Source organism: Oenanthe melanoleuca, chromosome 1, assembly GCF_029582105.1.
Source record: "Oenanthe melanoleuca isolate GR-GAL-2019-014 chromosome 1, OMel1.0, whole genome shotgun sequence".
Classification (NCBI taxonomy): Eukaryota; Metazoa; Chordata; class Aves; order Passeriformes; family Muscicapidae; genus Oenanthe; species Oenanthe melanoleuca.
In genome coordinates this window covers 65,415,936-65,435,661 of record NC_079333.1, presented here as the reverse complement: position 1 = coordinate 65,435,661, position 19,726 = coordinate 65,415,936, and the positions used below count along the sequence as shown (strand labels likewise).

The following is a 19,726-nucleotide window of genomic DNA, read 5'->3' as shown; positions in this document are numbered from 1 at the left end:
GTTTAAGACAGTCCCATCGCAAAGGCAGTCCAAGCTCAGAGAGAATGATGTTACTGGGGCTGAGAAAATGAAGGAAAGAAAGGTGAGAGGTGGTGTGTGAACTGAAGACTAGTAGGAGAATTTTGTCAGCTTGGCAACTGAATGAACTGAACAGCACTTTTTTTTGAGTTTGTAAAATAAAGCCAGTCTGTTTAATAGCAGTGGTGGTACAGAGCTGGAAGTTGTCACAGCTATGCTACTTTTGTGGTCTTGTTTCTCTTAAAAAAAACAAACAAACAAAAAAAACTCCAAAAACAAAAAACAAACAAACAAACAAACAAAAAAAACCCACAAAAAGCAAAAAAACCCCGAAAGTGCGAGAAAGGAAATGACTGCTTTTCTTAATGTTGATATCACAAAGCATATGCTGCCTGTGAATATTAAATAACTTGATTGTAAAAATTAAAGCATTTGTTCTTGGTTTTTTGTGGGTTTTTCGGTATTTGCTTTTTCTTGTACAAGATTAATCTTTCAGTTACTCTGTAGTGCACAAGGAATTGGAAACTGGTCAGTTGCAGAAGAAGGCAGAAGTAAATTCAGTTAATATTGATAAAGAACATATACTGATACATCTCAAAAAGTACTTTTTCATCATCTAATCAGTAACTTATTCATTTTATGTTCTATGTGGTGTTGATGTTAGAGTTACAATATTGTGTAGTACTAACCTAGAAACCTATACCTGTATTTCTGCCAAAGAGAGAAGGAAGATTTACATAATGAGACTTACTTTTGTGTAAGAACATAACTAAAGCTATTTCATCTTTGACTGTCTAGCACTGCAGTCCTTTCTGTTACCTAAGGAGCAACATTAAAATAAATAAAGAGTAATTATTGTTGTCATTACAACACAAATAACAGCACAAATTTAGTATTCTAGTTCTATTCATTTAAAAGATCTCTAAGTACAGGACAGTTCTAGGGGGTAAAAAAAATCAAACCAAGACAAAACAAAACAAAAACTTTGAATCTGTAGTAAGAGGTTTTAGACTTCTTGATGTGGCTCACCTCTGTGATCAGTTAGTTTTAAAAAAACGTAGTCCTGTGGATTTTCTTAACACCTGTCTTAAGTGTTAATGGAATGAAAAGTGCCTGGCTGCTTCAAGGTAATGCAAGTACTTCAAAAAAATAACTTTCTGTAAGTGGGTCAGTGGCATTTGAGTAATAAGTGAGAAATGTTGATGGATGAAGACATTTTTCTGAGTGTATGGATATGTCATGGCTTAACCCCAGCTGGCAACTAAGTACCACATAGACACTCCCTTGCCCTGTCCTGCTAGGAAGGAGAAACAGGAAAAAAACAGTAAAACTCATGCATTTAGATAAGAACTGTTTAATAATTGAAACAATTTAAAACATAATAATAATAATAATTATAATTGTAATAGTAACAACAGCAATAATAATAGTAATGAAAAGGAGACAGAGAGGAGTAAATCCCAAGAGAAACAAGTGATGTCCAACACAATTGCTCACCATCTGCTGACCGATGCCCAACCCTACCTTGAGCAGTGGTCAGCAGCTCCTGGCCAGCTCCCCCAGTTCATATACTGAGCATGCTGTTCTGAGTATGGAATACCCCCTTGGACAGTTAGGGTCAGCTGTCCTGACTGTGCTCCTCCCAGCTTCTTGTGCACCTGCTCATTGGCAAAACATGAGACACTGAAAGGTCCTTGACTTTGGGAAAACAACACTCAGCAACTCAGCACATTAGTGTGCTATCAACATTATTCTCATACTGAATTCAAAACAACATTGTACCAGCTACCAAGAGGACAATTAACTCTATCCCAGCTGAAACCAGGATGGTGTGCCACTGTACTCTTACTTGTGCAAGTGCAGCTTACTTTTTCTTGCTTGTCATAACTCTGGTTACTATAGTGCCATTTATTCCTTGGGATTTTTATCCATTTGAAGGAATTTTTGTTTTTCCTTTGACCCCTCTTTTGGTACATTTCTTGTTTTTCTATCTTTAGGTGGAAATAAGAGCAGAAGGGAGAGCAACAAGTGAGAAATATTTGAGTGACATCCATTCCTAGTCTTATCAGGTCAGTCACAAGTGTCCAAAGATGCAATTCTTAATGTTACTAAAGCATGTTACTAAACTTCAGTACATCAAAATCCATACCTTCAGATCCAGAGTCTAGTAGAGGAAACAACAGAGATGTAGACTCTCCCACAAATAATGGCCAAGTATTTTTTGCCCAAGTGCTTTGAAAATCTAAAAACCTTAAAATGTAAGCAGAATAATAAACTGTGTGTTGGGTGCTTGCCTCTTGGTCCAACTGTTTAATATATGCTCCTAGAAATATTTGGATCAGTGCTTGTCCTTAGAACCAGCTGAAATTGGAAAGCTCCTTTTGGCTGCCTGACTGATGCTTACTGATATTTGTAAGAAAATCACCTGTTAAGTGACTAATGTAGTAGTCCTTAGTAATTATAAGATTACAGGAAAAAGAAATCCCACAGGGAATGATATGGCTAGTACAGCAACAGGTATATGCATATTACTCAGAATTCAGTAAATTCAATGTGATGATTCACATGTAGAAAGTTTCTGGGTGTTTGAACTTAAGAGCTGAGAAAGTTTACTGAGCTATTAATTTAACTGAACCCCTGGACTCTGCATTTAATAGACAACACAAATCCTGAAAGTTATTAATGTAATTTACAGTTGCTCAAGAAAACTGTTTTAAGTGATTTACAGTTACTAAAAATATGTCCGTGGATAAGTGTGTAAGGTTTTAAGCTGTTGCATCCTAGACAGCTTTTTTCCCCCTGTGATCACAGCACCATCCCTTCAGTTTCTTAGCTAGACTTCCAAAGCTTTCACCGAGAATGCATTTGTTCTAAATATATCCCTGGCATTCTGCTCTGAGTCTGGAATTTGAATTTAAAATTGACCTGCTTTATCCTTTCGAGAATACTCAATAAAATTATTTCAGTCTTGTGTAGAAATAAAGAAATGGAAAAAAATGGAAAAACAATCTGATTCCATTTTTGATTTGGGGATACTGAAGATTATTGCTTGCAGATTAACATGTTTGAACTGCTAGGGTTTTTTATTTCCCTGACAAGCTAATCTACTTTTCAATAGAGTTCAGGTGTTCCCCACATTGTAAAGGATGCAGGATTTATTGTTTCTCCTGTACATAGCATCATTTCAGGTAGAAGACTGGTCTTGATGATACAAGTGGATTCTTCCAATCCTGTGTTTCTATTGTAGGACTTTTCAATGGCTTTACATTCAAGCCTTTGTTTCAAAATCCTGTGTGACAGTCCAGTGAACATTATTCCATATATTATATTGAAGAGGACTTGAAATTTCCAAGTTTCAGCCCAGTTTCAGCTCAGGGTCCAGTTTCAAAGCTTTCTGACATATACAGATTTCAATGTTAAGCCATACTAACTCTTCCTTTTAACATAGATTGTATTTTCAAAGCAATAATACATTATAATACATTGCTAATATGTATTTTTGTGGTTTTCTGATACTTTTGTTTGTTTGTTTTTTGACTTTTTGCCACTTCATTCACAAACTTTAGTGCTGTTTGCTAAAAAGTTCTGCATACATTTTCTTGCTTTTCAGGGTGATTGAAGATAATATTCAGGTAATATTTCTTCAACTGTGTTTGTCTTCATGTTGTGCTTAGCTGGTTTAGACATATATATATATATATATATATATATATATACTGAATTTCTATACAAGGAGAAATGTGGTGGAATGCTGTTAAATAATAATTACTGAAATTTTGAAAGGAAAAAGTTATTCATTAGTACCCTCTTTTACTTCAATGTGTACCTATTTTTATTAAGACTAATGCCAATTATATTACTGAGGCAGAAGTAAGTTGTTGGGTTTTCTTTGTTGATATCCCCACGTAAAAGAAATAATTATCTTAACTGAAGAGCTTATATATTTGTCAACTTTAAACTGTAAGCTTTCACTTAGCACAATTTTTTTTTTTGTGCATACAAAATAAATTTTAAAGAAAGCATTTAAAGGAAAAGACAACAGGGTTTTTCTAAGGTGGAAATAAAGTCTAAACATTGACACAGTAAATAGCATAAAGACAAAAGTTGGTTCAGAGGTGCATAAAGGTACCTTTTGACTACTGAACTCTGGTATTTGTGACAGCTGGCAGAAAAATGAAGTGGGTTTTGTTTATTTGATTGCTTTAGCATATCTCTACAATTTAGAATGGAAAAACTTGACTTTAAAAAAGCCATGACAAAGTAAATAAATGTGGTGAGTTGCATTTCAAAAATTATTTTTATTTTTTAAATATGTGAGTTTTGTTTTCCTTCATTTGAAAACTAAGCCTGGTTAAGCATAAGCTAGTGCCACTATTTGACCTGGAAAACAATTGGATAAGGAGGAATAAGCACCTCCACAGCAGCATGGAGAAGAAAGCCTTGTCTCCAATAGGGAGGCAGTAGAGTGCCTGTCCTGTGCTTTTTATCATTAAAGAGCTCTTTAAAATAGAAAAGCATAGGAATTGTGCCGTGAAGTGTTGTGGGGTTTGTTGCTCGTGTGTGTGTGTGTCCCCAAAAATAAAGAAGTCTCAAAATAAATGTTGACAACTTAAATAATTAATTAATAATAATAGATTTCCAGCTTCACTGGAACTATGTGGTAAAAAATGGTCCTGTTAACTAATCATGTTAACAGCCTCACATCTTGACAGTGGCATAAGCTTAATGACCAAAATATTTTTTTCTGTTATTTAAGTCTTATTATGTTATTTAAGACTGATTTAAGTCTTGTTTCAGGAGCAAATGTGTTGGTAAGAGCTAGTTGCTTCAGGAAACAAGCAACTTCACCTGACTGCAGTAAACTGCAAGTTTTACTGCAGAAGTACTGAATTCTATGGTTCATAACTTCCTGGCTTCAATGTGATATGTAAACTGTCTAGTTTATAAATTTTAAAGTTGTCTTACTCTAAATTCACTGTTTTTTTGTGAAAAAATTACTGTGTTGGTTTGTATAGTATGTTGAAAGCTTAAAAAATGGCTTGGAAATACAATTGAATAGTATAAGGATTAGGTTATGAAATCATGGAATTTTCTACTTTACATTCTGTCATGCAGATATGGGAATTACCTGGTGGAAATTCTAGTTCTGCTGTGTTGAAACTCAGGTTTATACAATGCTGATCTGTGTAAGCTGTGAGAGTGAATAAGATAGACTGCCAGACTCTGATTCTTGATGACACATGAACAATTTGTTCTGCTAAAACTTATTTATAAAGGTGCCAAGTGAATGAACAGAACTGCTGGTTAGCCCCACCTCAAAGCAGAAGGGAGAGGCCGATGGACAAAGCACTTCTTTCTGTGTCAGCAGGAAGATGTTTGCAAACAGGAAAAGAGCTGAGTCCTATCAGAAGTAAGACATATTCTGCACAAAGTAGCTTTGCTCAGTTGACTGAGTTTGTCCTGTATAGTAAATCCATCTTTCAAACAGGTACTGCTAGACCTCTGCAGTCACAGAAAGCAAAGGGCTAATCCAATGCAAACGATCTCCAAAATGACACCACCCCTAAAAAATACATGAAACAAACAACAGAAAACACCATCAACTAATAAGCAAGGAAATGAATTTGAGCTGGCAATGATTTTATCCCAGAACTGCAGAATACGCTTTATGCTGACTACAGGAGTATAGTCACTATCAGATCAAGCATAAGGTTGGTTCAGATGAAATGTGTACTCCTGAATGTTCTTACGTGGCAGAGCAGTGATATTGTTGCTCAGAATATGAAACAGTGTCAGAATGTGAAACCAGAGTACCACAGTCCAAATAAATAAATGAATGAATGAATAAATAAAGGAAAATAAAAGGTGGCTTCCTTGGAGGACAAAGCAAGAAGTGAAAATATGGCTGTGAATGAGGACTGAACACTCAGCTCCCACTCCTTTAGCAGTCTCACAAGCTGGACACTTGTTTGTATTTCAGTGAAGACAGGTTGGAAGTGGACTAGAGGAAGTTACGGTGTTATCCTGGCCTGGCAAATCTGACTTACATTGTCAAACTCTGTTGTTCATCATAGACTGAAGCTTATGGAAGGTGGACTCTGCACTCCCACCTCCTGGCAAGGTTCACCCAAACCTAAAAACACTTAAGATAAAAACAGATGCGGATTAGCAGCTGCAGCTTGCAAATAATGCTCACCTACAACACAAGCCCAGACAAATTTTAGAGTTTGCAGCAATATGCAAGAATTGCAATAAATTGCATCACTTTCATAAAAGTTTGTCAGCACGTACTGCCCATGCAGTAAGATAGCTACAGTGCCAGCAGGGCAGAATAATTTTGTGATGAGACAGATAATGTTATATCAGAACATAACCCTTTTGTCAAGCAGTGTGTTTGGTGAAGGAAAAATTTCTATTTGATATAAAGTAACAGCTTACAAGAAAAAATATGAGCTAAAAGAGCTAAAAAGATTTGCTGGTTTTGCTGTTTTCATGTTCATTTTTTCTGAGAGTGTTTGTTTATTTGGGGTGCATATTTTTTCTGGTTTATTTGTTTTTTCTTTCTTTGTTTTTATGGATCTTGCCTGTAGGAATGATTCAAGGTAATTCCTAGAAGAGGAGCTAGAAAAACTTACCACTCTGATTCTTACAGGCAATGTGCTTTGGTGGTGGTGAACACCATAAGACATAGTACTTGTTTTTTCATGGCTCCTTTTAATTACTGCTGGATTATTATTTTTTTCTTTTTTTTTTTTTTTCTCCCACCCACTACAGTATAAGAATTATAACTGAAAGCTTTTTATGTAGTTAGTGCTTTAAATATTTCTGGAATGGTCTCTAGTTGACTCTAAGTGCATTAGAAAGTAGCTTTTTCTTCAGTGGCAGAACTACTCTGGCTGAATTTCTGTTACCTTTGTGAAAACCTGGTTTCAACATCTCTAGTTCTCTGTTAAAAGAAGGTACTTGAAATTTAGCTTGAAAGATTAAGCATTGGTGGGCATCACACAACCTTAAGAAAGATCGCAATTGTATAGCACTCATATATTTGCTATTATTTCATCTCAGGCACATGGTATGATTCTGGTTGTCCTGGGCAGGTCAAGAGGCTTGGTGATCCTTGTGGGTCACATCATTCCAGCTATTCTGTGATTCTATGATTATGCAGAAATTGTTTGCAAAAATATTTATCTGCAGTTACAAGCAGGGGAATGCCAGGCTTTGTTTAGGGCCTTTCTTTGGAATGTAGAATTAAAGGTAAGAAAATACGACAGCACATATCTTCTTTGGATGGCAGCTTTCTGCAGACTGTGATCCAAACCACGTTTGGCATGGGGGCTTTATAAATTTAATTTTATTATTGTTTATTACACATATTCTGGCCTGTACACTTGAAGTTTTCAGCTGTATAAAGCAGTATAAAGTGTGGCAAAATTGCAGGGCTACAACTCCAACAGATAAAAAGCAATAATATAAGTGACCCGAAGATAAGAAAGTGGCCTGCTGCCATGCCTCCCTTATCCTCCAAAAGCAGGTAAGTTGTCCTGGAGATTGTGAAGGCAACTTAAGGAAAATTTTGCCTAATGCGGCAACTCGATTTCGCAGACTCTGCCTCAAGTCAGGGAGGATATTGCTCCTGGGAAAAGATCCCTCCTAGGTATCATTACATAGCACACACACAAGGTGTGAGGCATTGGACACCTCAAAAAAATACGATGGACAGACACTCTCTACAAATATCTGAAAGCAGGTTGAAGTCAGGTGTCGTTCAGCCTCTTCTCTTGGGCGCTAAGAACAGAATAACCTTAAGTCTTAAACTGCGCCAGGGGAGGTTTAGGGGACATTAGGGGAATTTGTTCACAGAAAGGGAGAGTAGACATTGGAATGGACTGCTCGGGTAGCTGGTGGAGTCACCGCCGCTGGAGGTGTGCAGGGAAAGACTGGACACGGCAATTAATGCCATGGTGTAATTGACAAGGTGATGGGCTCGGTCACAGGTCGGATTCGACGATGCCTGCGGTCTTTTCCAACCCAACTGATCCTGCGATACGCACTCCCAAAGGGCGCAGAAGAAGCTCCGGGCGAACAGCCGCCCCCGGGCCCGCGCAGCCCGACCCCCGCGGGGGTGGCGGTGTCCCCCCGTGGTGGCGGTGTCCCCCCGTGGTGGCGGTGTCCCCGCGGGGGTGGCGGTGTCCCCCCGGGGCTGGCAGTGTCCCCCCGTGGTGGCGGTGTCCCCGCGGGGGTGGCGGTGTCCCCCCGTGGTGGCAGTGTCCCCCCGTGGTGGCGGTGTCCCCGCGGGGATGGCGGTGTCCCCGCGGGGATGGCGGTGTCCCCCCGTGGTGGCAGTGTCCCCCCGTGGTGGCGGTGTCCCCCCGTGGTGGCGGTGTCCCCCCGTGGTGGCGGTGTCCCCGCGGGGGTGGCGGTGTCCCCCCGTGGTGGCAGTGTCCCCCCGTGGTGGCGGTGTCCCCTGGCCACCCGCGGAGCCCCAGCCGCGGCTCCAGGTGCTCCCGCCCGCCCAGCCCGGATTTCCCGAGGGCCGCGCGGGCCGGGCGGGGCGGCGCATGCGCTAGGGCCGCGCTGCCCGCGGGAGGCAGGCGGGGCCGCGGCCGGGGCCGGGGCGGCCGTGCGGGGAGAGGGCGGCGGCAGCGCCGAGCACAAACTCCGGAGGGGAAGCGGCACGGCCGGCCTCCGCCCCCCGCCCCCACACACACACCCCGTAGCGGGAAGGGGGAAGTGAGCGGCCCGCCCCCCCTGCCCGGTCCCGGCGGTGCACGGTCCTTCCCGGGACTTGGTGGCGGCGGGCGCTGCGCCCGGGGCGGAAGGCGAGCGGCGGGTGGCTGGGGCCTGGAGCCGCCGCTGGAGGAGGGGAGGAGCGGGGTGTTCCCGCAGCGCGAGTGGATGCGCAGCCTGAAGGGCGGCTCCTGCGGCGGCTCCTGCGGCCTCGCCATGGCCGGGCCCCGACGGTGAAGGCAGCGGGAGCCGCCTGTGTCCGCGCCGCGCCAGGAGGCGGCGCCGCGCAAGCAGCGGGCGGGCGGGCGGGGAGGGGGATGAGCAGCGCCGCAGCCGCCGCCGCCTCTGCGGGAGCCGCCGCCGCCTGCACCGGGGCCGAACGCGGCTACTCCTTCTCCTCCGGCGGCGCCGCTCCGGCCATGGGGCCCGAGGAGGGCTCGGCCGGCGGGCTGGGAGTCCTGCCCGCGCCGCCGCCGGGCTGCCGGAGCCGCTACCAGCTGCTGCTCTCCGGGAAGGCCCTGGCCGACAGATACCGGAGGATTTACACGGCGGCTCTGAGCGACCGTGAGCTGGGGAGCCACCCGGGCAGGTAACGCGCGCCGCGCTCCCTCCCGGGCCAGACGCGCAGTCCCCGCCACCCCTCCCATCGCCGGCTGGGAGCGGCCCGTGAGGCGCGTGCACCTTCCTCCCTGCCGGCAGCCGCCCTCCTCATCCTCCCCGCCCCCGTGCCGGGCAGCGCGGCTGTCCCCGCTGCCATGTGGCCGCCGCCGCGCCCCGGGGGACGGACGGAGGGAAGGGGCGGTGATGTAACCCGGCGGCTGCCCAGGTGCCGCCCGGGCCCCGCCGCTCGCTGGGCCGGCGGTACCGCGCAGATGGCGCTGCCGCCCCCTCTCCCGGGGCCCTCCGGGCAGAGTTACCTGTGCCCGCCCCAGTGTGCGGCCCAGCTCCCCCCGGGGATGGAGAATGCCCGTGCTGAGCCCCCGGGCAGACCCCGCTCGGGTCAGGCTTGCCGGAACGGGCTGAACCCCTTGTTCTCTCCCGAGACAGGCTGCGCAGGGCACCCGCGGGTCCCGCCGGCCGTGTTACCGAGCGAGAGACCGCGGCGCTTTTCCTATGTACCGGGGCTGCCTTTAGCTGCCCTGCCTTATTTTTCTTCCTCCTCTTTAGGTCATTTTCCCCCTTTGCCATCGCCGTGTAGGCGGCCTCGGTGTCTGGAGGAAGGCAGCGCCTTGCGGGGGGAGCCGGGGGGATCTAGGGTGCGGTGTGGCCCCACCTGGTCCCACCTGGTCCCCGGGCACCGCTGCCCCGGCGGGTGATGCCCCTCGGGCTCCCGTTCCCGGTGCTGTCAGCCGGCTCTGGGGCCGCAGCAGGGTGCCTGTTGCTCCTCCGGCCGGGAATGCCGCCCTGCCCTGCTCCCGAGCGGGAGGGGGCTGCGGGCTGTGGCGGTGCGGGGCTGCCCTTACCCCGGCCCGGCCCTGGCGGGGTGCCCGCTCTCGCTGTGTGAGTGAGGGGCTCCCCCGCCGTGCCCGGGCGCTCCCCATTGTTTCCCTGCGGAGGTCGCTGGGGATGGGAATGCCATGAAACCAGCACCTTCCTGTGTTGTCAGCCTCTGCTGCTCTTCAGGCCGTGATGCGGGTGGCCGGCTCCTATGGAGAGCTTTGAGTCACGGTTGTGTTAAGTTTGCAAACGGTTGTAAAGCACGAGGAGGTTGCTTGCTTGGCTTCTTCAGGTTTTTGTTAGTCAGACTTGACGGCAGGGCTTACCCACTACCCCCCTCGCCCCAGAAAGCTGTCTAGGAGTGGAATTAACATAAAACACATACCTTTCCCAGTTTGCTTATAGAAAATGCTGGAAACGTGGACTGATAACATGGGTACTTGACATCTTTGCAGCTTCCGACTTCTTTTCAGAGTGTCGATGAAATTATAGGGAAACTATAGTTCTTTTTTCCCCCCTGAAAACCTGCAATTGTTTTCTTACTCTACATATTCCTTAGTCCAGTGTTTACAATTTTTGCTATTAAATCTCTTCTTGCTTTTGAGCTTTGTATTGTTTAATCCTGGGATTGCAAGTGCTAAATGTAAGGATGCTACTAAATGCAAGGAAATCAGCTGTACAGTTGCCCCTCAGTGCTCAGATACCTGTCTGAATTTTGCCCTAAGGGGCAAAATTTTTTTAAAGCTCTAGTTTTGCATTAGTCGTGTTCTCCATGTCTTTTGGTTTCAGGATAATTCAACTGCTATCCCTTATACTTAAAATTAAGAAAACACTAGCTTTAGATGGGTGTAAATGTTAATGCTTCTTTTAATTGATGTTTTTGGGGTCAAGTCAAAGAAGATTGGCTCCTTGTACAAGGCAAACAGGTTATATTAAGCTTTAGCAAGTAAATAACAGGTAGTTAATACTGGTGAATACAGCCAGTGTGTATGGGACTTTTGAGAGGAGGAATATTTAATAATTATCTAGTTTCCTGCTATCACTTCCCCCACTATCTTATGTGGAGGACTGATGGCAGCCAAGATACTGCTTGTGATCTCCACCCTTTCTCTATCTTGGTGTCAAAATACTGCAAAATACTTCAGCCACCTGGTAGACTTAAACAGAAATGGTCCATAATGCCTTTTTACAAAAATAATAAAAATTCCAAATATTTTCTCAAGAGATCCTTTAAATTTAAATGTGGCTGCATCTAGTTGCTATGGTGGAAAACAGTGCCAAATAAATTAAATTGAGCTTAAGATAATATACTTTATGACATAAAACTTGATTTTTATATATATGGAAAATCTAAAGATTGTTTGTCACTAGAAGAATGACTTGAAGTAGCTGAAAAAAGGCTAATAAAATTGGCTTATCAACAGTAATAAAATCCCTCCTGTGTTCCAAGATGACTGTTGTGAAGAATGGTAGTGCAACCTCTTTGCAAAAAGTTGATGTGGAATTTTTGCTTCAAGTCTGCAAAATTGTACTCTGCACTTCATGGGCTGTGACCAATGCCTGTCTTAGTGTTTCTATCCTAAACCTAACTAATGTTTATGAAGAACTGGCAAGCAGGATGGAAATGCTTGTGTGTAGACAAGGAAATCAGACATTGTGGAGATATCTGAAAGTCACAAGATTAGTATCACATTTGCAAGGTGTTTGTGCTGGCTGTCATCTGAAGGGATGAATATCACGTGTTGAGTAGATGCAGTAATTGGCTTTGAAACAGAACCAGCAGTGCTTTGCATTTCCTCATGTGATACGGGCTGCAGTGTCATAAACACTGGTCTCCACAGGAGATGGGTCAGTCAGTGTGCTTGCTCCCCCTGCCACACTGACATAATACATATATAGTGTCTTGCAGTGACAGATTAGAGACTCACTCTGGGTTAAAATTAACTTGGCAAAACTGGTTTCTTGTAATCCAGACTAATTCCCTGATCTGGCTCACCTTGTGATTGCACTTGTGACAGCAGGAGGTGAAGGGTTGCACAAAGATTTTTGTGTACAGAGGGGCGGGAGCAAAGAAACTTATTTTTGTCACTCCTGCCAGCCTAATTTTTTTTATGAAAGGAAGCAGAAAAAAGTATCTAATTCTGCAATTTAACATCTTTGTGCAGATAACAATGTTAAGGATCTGCTACAGTACCACCAGCAGTGGGAAATTTAGCTGTCAATTCAAGATTGGTTTGGAATAAAAGTCTACTCTGATCATGTCTCAGTTTATAGTCTGTGCTTTGTGGCCAGTGAATGTGTGAAAACAAAATGTGAAATACAACACAACTGCATAATGTCTAGTGTAGCCATTAGAGTGTGTAAAACACTAGTAGGAACTATTACCCTCTTCAGAGGGCAAGTCAAAATTCCTGTTAAACTGTTGTCTTGTATGCTGGTTTCTGGGTGGGCAAAACTACAAGTGTGTACTCATTTTAGTACTGTACCAAAGCTCTTTATTTGCAAAGTAAGGTATTTCTGATTTTCACATTATTGCTGTCTTCAAATACACTTCTTTTTTCTGTGGTCTAACTTAATCCTAACAAGCATCCCTATTCATCTGAATTGCTGCTATTATTGCTTGTGCATCTTGGGAGGTTTCCCTGAACTGCCAGACTCTTTACTTTTCTTTCACCTATTTGTGTACTACCAGAATTACTAGTCAGGCTCAGTATGTTCTTTGAGAATTTTTGTCAAATATGGATAGCTATATAAATTCATAATGGCATTAGTGTGACCTGTTTTGTAGTGGAAGTGTTCGCTACCTAATTTGGACTAACTTGAAATTGTTATATCGCAATGGCAATGTACTCTAAAATGACATTAAGTTTATAATCATGCCAAAATAACAATTACTTTGTTTCTAAAGTTGCCTCTCAACTTGGATCATTCAAAGAAGAAGAGCTTCTGTTTGTGTTGTGGACTCTGATGTTGTGGTCTCACTGAGACCAGGAATATTTCAGTGATCATGGGAATGTAAGATTTCTTGTATTAACCAGAAATTAGATGGCTGGTTTTTTTTCTAGCTATTTTGGCTGAAGACAAGCCAGCCAACTTTATTTCATGTTGATTGTTTCAACTGGATGATTACATAAAATTTTGAAAGTAGTCCACTCATTAACACTTCTAATTGTAGATTATACATTCTCTGGACATTAGGTTAGTGTTTAGGCTTCTCAAAATTGACAGTCGTCCCTTATACCCTTACCTATGCTTGGTCATGCAGTGCTTATTTGGGGTGTTTCAGGTATATATACTTGAAAATTTAGTGCAGAAATATTACTGAAGCTTCAGTTTCATCTTGCCAGGATTTAAAAATTTTGTGAAAACTATTTTAAAGCAAGTTCAGGTATATGAGATTTGTGTTAATTTGATTGTTTCTGGACAAGAAAGCCTTAATTTCTTCAGATCTAGAGCCCTTGCAAAAGCTCTTAGCTTTTTTGGGTTTGGAACTTGTTGCTTTTTTAATATGGAATAATAATTGCAAAGAGTTAGGAAGCATTTATTTAGTTTAAAAAAAATAATGGTCGTGTATATAAAGACTAGCAAAATCATAGTGGTGTATCATTACCTACTATATTTTCCTGCTTATTCCTGTGCAAAGGTTTGCTCCATAGGCCCTTTCCAACTGAAATATTCTAGTCTAGTCTAGTTTATGTTCTCTACTTTTCAGTTCTTATGTTTTGTAGATATGAATTTACAAAACAAAGTTCAAGTCTTGGGTAAACTAAATTTTTTTAATTGGGAAATTGATGTGCTGTTGAGTCTTAGATTAAGCTGTGCATTAGAAGAGCTGGTGAGAGTTGCTGTGTGCTGTTATGCTTTTTAGCTGCAGCATAGTAATGTTTTAATACTGCACTGTCCTATTGGTTAATGGAGATTAGAAAACTACTAAAATAGTGTATTTTTACTTATTTACCTTGTATTATGGAAAACAGTTTTATGTAGTAGTTTTTTTAAAAGCACCTAGTCATCTCTTAATTTAACATGGTTGTATTTATTCAATGTTGTTGTAGAAAACATAATAGAAGCTGGAAAGACCCAAATAATATTACATTGAGAGGCTTAAGATGGGCATTTTATTTGTGTATATACATAAAAGATAATTATCCTCATTTATATGAGTAATGTTAAAAATTAAAACGTGAATCCATTGTTTGTGGTGGGTTTTTGGGATGTTGTATTTTTTTATTGTAAACTGAGAGGACATGTTATTTGAAGTTTCAGTTTGTTACACAATCTGCTCTGGCACATTGATGGTTTGTTGGGTGGCAAGTTGAGACAGTTAGGGCTGGGCTGGAAAAATTTAATAAGTTACCATTCCTCACTGCTAACCATGTTAAATGTAGTAAATATGTTTCCTGAATACTTAAACTTGATGTTGAATTTGTTTTTCTACTATGTTATGTCTACTATCAGCTGTCAGGGTTTAGTTTTGGTTTTCCTACCGTATTATGCCATATTATGATCTTCCTTCTGGCCAAAATATTTTGAAGATTTCTTTTTTTTTTTTTTTTTTTTTTTTTTTTAGTGAATTTTCCTTCTGACATATGACTAGGTATGTTTTGCCAAAACCATGATTTAAAGGTTATTTATGTTTTTATAGAGAGCACATGGGATGTGTCAATGTACAGTTTTTGGTACTTTATGCAAACTGTTTTCCTAATCCTTAGTTTACTTTGAAAACTTGATCCCTTGCAGCATTACTTGAACACATGGTTACATTTTTGTCTTTTTCTTTCTTACCTTGCTTGCCATAAAAACTGTGTTGTGCTGAGGTGCTAAGTGGAATAGTACTCCAATAAATAACTTCATCTTGTAAATATATTTTGGAGCTGATCTATTCTATTGGTCTTTCACAGTCAATTCCTACCCTTGTGGCCCTTCAAAGGATGAATGCTAGAAGTTAGTGCAGGAGAGTAGGCTTCTTATGCTGTGACTGCATTAAGGCAGATGGTTTCTGTACTTTGAGATTTAGTGCTTCATATGTTTCAAAGCATATTAATGTGCCTTACATGATCTTTTTCTTACTGTATCATAGTATATAGCATGTTATAACTCATCCCCTTCACACTGATGAATGTATTGATGAACTTAGGTGAACTTAAAGTGAATGATAGTTCTTTCTTTGCATCTAGTATATCTATGACCACTTTGGCCTGAGAAAACTTCTTTGTTGTTATTAGTATAATAAATCTAAATTTATACCTGTTGTACACATTATAAAAAAAATAAAAAACAGAGTTTCCTTGTCCCCACATGAAACTGGAGATGTGTGGTTAGATTAGTACTGTTTCTTATTTTCATTTTCTTCCCTTAACTTTTTTATGCTTGTGTTCCCAAGCATTATTGTCATATGTAATGGGTTTAAAAGTCTTGGAAAATGCTTTATAATTGCTATGAAAGGGTGTATGTGGTGTAATCTCAGTGGACAGCTGACTCCTTGGTTATTTCCCCCTGCAGTGGGATGGAGCACAGCTGGAAAGATAAAAGTGTGAAAACTCAGGGGCTGAGGTAAAGACAGTTAAGTAGGTAAAGCAAAAGCTGTGTGTCCAAGCAAAGCAAAACAAGGAATTAATTCATTAATTGCCATCAGCAGCTGATGTTCAGCCATCTCCAGGAAAGCAGAGCTTCATGTTCCCAGTGATTTGGGAAGACAGATGCCATAACTCTGAATGTATTGTCCTTCCACTTCTTTCTTCCTCCCTGCCTTATATACTTGTGGGAGTCCAGGGTATCTCCCTGACTCCTTTGGGGATGCAAAAACCCCCATGGCAGACCCCTCTGAGACCCCCAAATGGTGCCCAAGAGCTGCAGGAGCTGGATTTAGCTCCTTGGGAGAATTTGCCAACACTGAGGGAAGAATCACAAAACATGAGAGCAAGCAGAATGTAAATTAGGATATTAGAATGTAGAATAAGTAGGTTTTTGGATTGTTTATATTAAGGGCCATGTGGTCAAGATGGAGGAACCTGGGTGTGGTGGGCTCCTTCTTCCTTCTTCATGTCATCCATGTTGGGGATGCATCCTGGGAACCACAGATTGGATGGGGAAAGAACTGGACATTGTAAAGAGATTGCATGGCATTGGAAAGAGTCTGTAAACATTGTATACGTAGTTTTAGGTATAAAAGATTTGGCACAGCCCGCCTGGGGGCAGTTCTGTGATGGTCGCTTTGCAGAGCGGACCTGTGTCAGGCTGATTGAAACCTTTCAGAAGATAAGATAAATAAACAGCTTTGCAACAACACAAGCTCGTCTCGAGAAGCTTTCTTGCTGGGAACTCCGAGAGAAGCCAGACTCCTGACCACCTGCATGTCCTCTCTGAGGAGGTCTCACGCCCAGAGAGACCCTCGGGGTGGGACATATACTGAGCATGATGTCACATGGTAGGGAATATCCCTTTGGTCAGTTGGATTCAGCTATCTCAATTGTATCCCTTCCCAACTCCTTGTGCAGCCCCAGCTTACTTGCTGGCAGGGCAGTGTGAGAAACTGGAAAAGCCTTGACCCTGTCTGTTACTCAGCAGCTGATAAAGCACAGGTATGCTACCAACACTGTTTCCATCACAAATCCAAAACATGCAAGCATGATACAAGCTGCTTGGAAGAAAATTGACTTTATTGTAGCCAAAGCCCAAAAAGGTCAAAAAGAAGAGGTCTGTTGCTTATAGTTTAAATTCACAGGTGCCATGGTATTTATATTATTTTAGCCATGATCTCTGTCAGTCTAGAAAAGTTTCTAGCTAGAGTTTTAACCTCAGTGGGGTTAAAACAGAAGTCTTCCTCTTCTCTACTGTGCTCCTTCTTGCAGTTGGTAACATCACTCATCTGTTCTATTGCTGTGTCTATATAGATCTGCAGTCCTTTACATTACACTGAGATGAGCTTGTTGTTAAATAAATATCTTATTCTATTTTTATTATTTCAGCCTCTTCTTTTTGTTTCACCATGTTACGTGTAGTCACTTGTGACTTTCCTATCTGATTTGGCCTTGCTTTTCTCTCCCACTAGCCAATGCATAATTCTTTCCAACAGATGTGCTCATATGTCTTCATTATGCTTGTGTGTTTTCAGGGTAGTCATGTCTCTCTTCCTTTTCAAACCAATCAATTCTGTATCCCCTTTTATTTCTAGACTACACTGTTATACAGGATAGACCACTGACAGCTATAAACAGTTGTTTGGACTTGGCAGTTGTGTCTTCTGCTATTTGTTGCAGACTAAGAATTTCTTTGGTGTGCTTTTGGTAGTAATCACTTCAGTGATGTTACACTGTCATTAACCACTGGTAATGGGCTTATTCTTAAGTACAGATTTTCTTCCATATTTTCTGAATTAAAAGTCTGCTGAGATGATTTCTGTGTAAGATAGCTTTGTTTACACTTGATTTTGGTGGTTGTGTTTAGAGAGTGGCCAAAGGTGCAGATCTTGTCATCTTTGCTATGGTTTAATGACTTTCCTATTGTAAAAAAAAAAAGTCTTAGAAATGTATAAAGATAAATGCTTTGATCTGCATTGATGATTTGATTTGATTTGAGGAATGAGGATTTCCTTGCATGTGTTCTTGCAGATCTAATTTCATAGATAGCATTTAAGTGAAGAATGAAAATCAGGTAATTGTGGAAAAGAAAGTCCAAGTGTCAGTGGTTGTACTGAGAGACATTCTCTTTGTGTGGAGAACACTTTGGAGGGATGCTTTCTTTTGAGATACTTTGAGACAGATTTATGCTGTTTTGGAAACCTTTTCAGTTACAAAAGGAATCCGATACTGTTTTGCACTTTTGTCATGGGCAAATGCAAATCAGTTCCATTTTACTTGTGCAGTTGGATTTTTATTTCATTTTTAGAACCTGTAGTATTTGTTTCTGTCATTATTGGAGAGGCCTTAGGGCATTCCAGCAGCTTGAACAACCCCTTTCTTAAGCCTCCAGAATTTTGGCTTTCAGAAAAATGGTAGTTATTAAGAAAGTTATTGTCAGAGTGGAATGATCCTCAGTTAGGAAATTAAAGTAATGATTAAAAAGACATGTGATTTCAGCTTACCAATAATAGCACATAAAAATCCCAACTGGAAGATCAATGAGTAGGGTGGCCTTTTTCTTCTGTTCTGAGTTTTTTTAACCTTTTCTTTTCAGATGCCTTAGAAGCCCAATGTAAACCTGTCCTACTAGTCTGCCTATGTTTTCCTCTAAGCCTGTGGTAATTGGATTGCAGCTGATGTTCCTTACCCTGATTTACGGATTTAGGGGGCAGGATTTTGATGATTTTTCCATTTGTAGATATGCTGCTTAAGCCCTGACTTTCCTTTTATTGTTGGCATGGATGAAAATCCATGTCAGAATGCTTGATTAATTATTTAAAGAAGATAGTGTGTAAGCTGGTAATGGCTTGGAGAGCATATTCATGGCTCTTTGAATGATAATTGACTTATTGTGCATTTCACTAAAAATGTTAAATTTTAGGCTTACTAAATAAAAATACTAATAATTTTAAATATTTGAGGTCATCTGAGATAATATTGTCAGCAGTCAAAAAATACTAAGCTTTTATAATTTTGGGAAAATACTGATTGTGCTCTCAGTGCTGTTTTGAGGTTCATCCATCAAGCTGAACAGTTTCCTACTCTAAATGATTCTCACAGCAGAATTCCTGTAGCCCTTGTGAAAAATAACTGTAGGCAATCTACAGATACCTTCCAGGCAGGGAGAGCAGTGGATGTGCTGCACCTCAGCTCAAGTAAGGCTTTTGACACTGCCTCCCACAGCATGCACAGGCTGACAATGGATGGGCTACATAACTGGACAGTGAAGTAGATTTTGGACTGACTGAATGATCAGGCCTAGAGGTTTGTGCTCTGTGACACAAAGTCCAGCTGGAATCAAGTCGTCAGTCATGTACCCTAAAAGGTGATACTGGGGCAAGTGCAGTTCAGCATCTTCATTAATGGCTTGAATGCTGGGACAGTGTACCCCCAGCAAGTTTACAGATGGTACGAAACAGAGAGAAGTTCCTCATATACCACATGGTTGGGTTTGCATTCAGAGGTATGCAGCCCGGCTGGAGATTTGGGCTGAGTGGGATTTTAAAGTGCAGCAAGGGGAATTGCAGAATCCTGCATCAGGGACAGCTCTGCAGAGAAGTAGCTTGGTGTACTGGTTGGCAGCCATCTGTGTGCCAGTAATGCACTGCCATGGCAAAGGTGGCAGGCAGCCTCCTGGGCTGCTTTATGAAGAGGGTTGCCAGCTGGTTGAAGGAGGTGCTCTCTGCTCAGCACTGGTGAGGCTGCATCTGGAGTGTCCGGTTCTGAGCTTCCCGGTAGGAGAAGAGATACTGCAGAGAGTTAAGTGCCAGGGTCATGTCAGTGATTAAGGATCCTTTGGTAAGGAAAGGCTGAGAGGGCTGGGACTATTCGCCTGGAGAAGAGAAGGTTTAGGAGTGATTTTGTTAATGAACTGAGGGAAGAAGGGAGAGCCAAATGCTTCTCAGTATTGTCCCCCACCCCAG

General features: G+C 42.1%; 1 protein-coding gene across 20 annotated transcripts in view; it reads left to right on the top strand.

Moving 5' to 3' along the window:
* Positions 1-8,600: 8,600 nt before the first annotated feature.
* The window catches only part of MYCBP2 (MYC binding protein 2), a 172,803-nt gene continuing 161,677 nt past the window's right edge, over positions 8,601-19,726 (top strand). For all 20 annotated transcript variants that reach the window (XM_056491339.1, XM_056491451.1, XM_056491319.1 and 17 more), the window contains exon 1: positions 8,601-9,334. In XM_056491339.1, the coding sequence (XP_056347314.1) occupies positions 9,063-9,334 (272 nt within the window). In that variant the 5' untranslated portion in view covers positions 8,601-9,062. The remainder of the gene's footprint in view (positions 9,335-19,726) is intronic.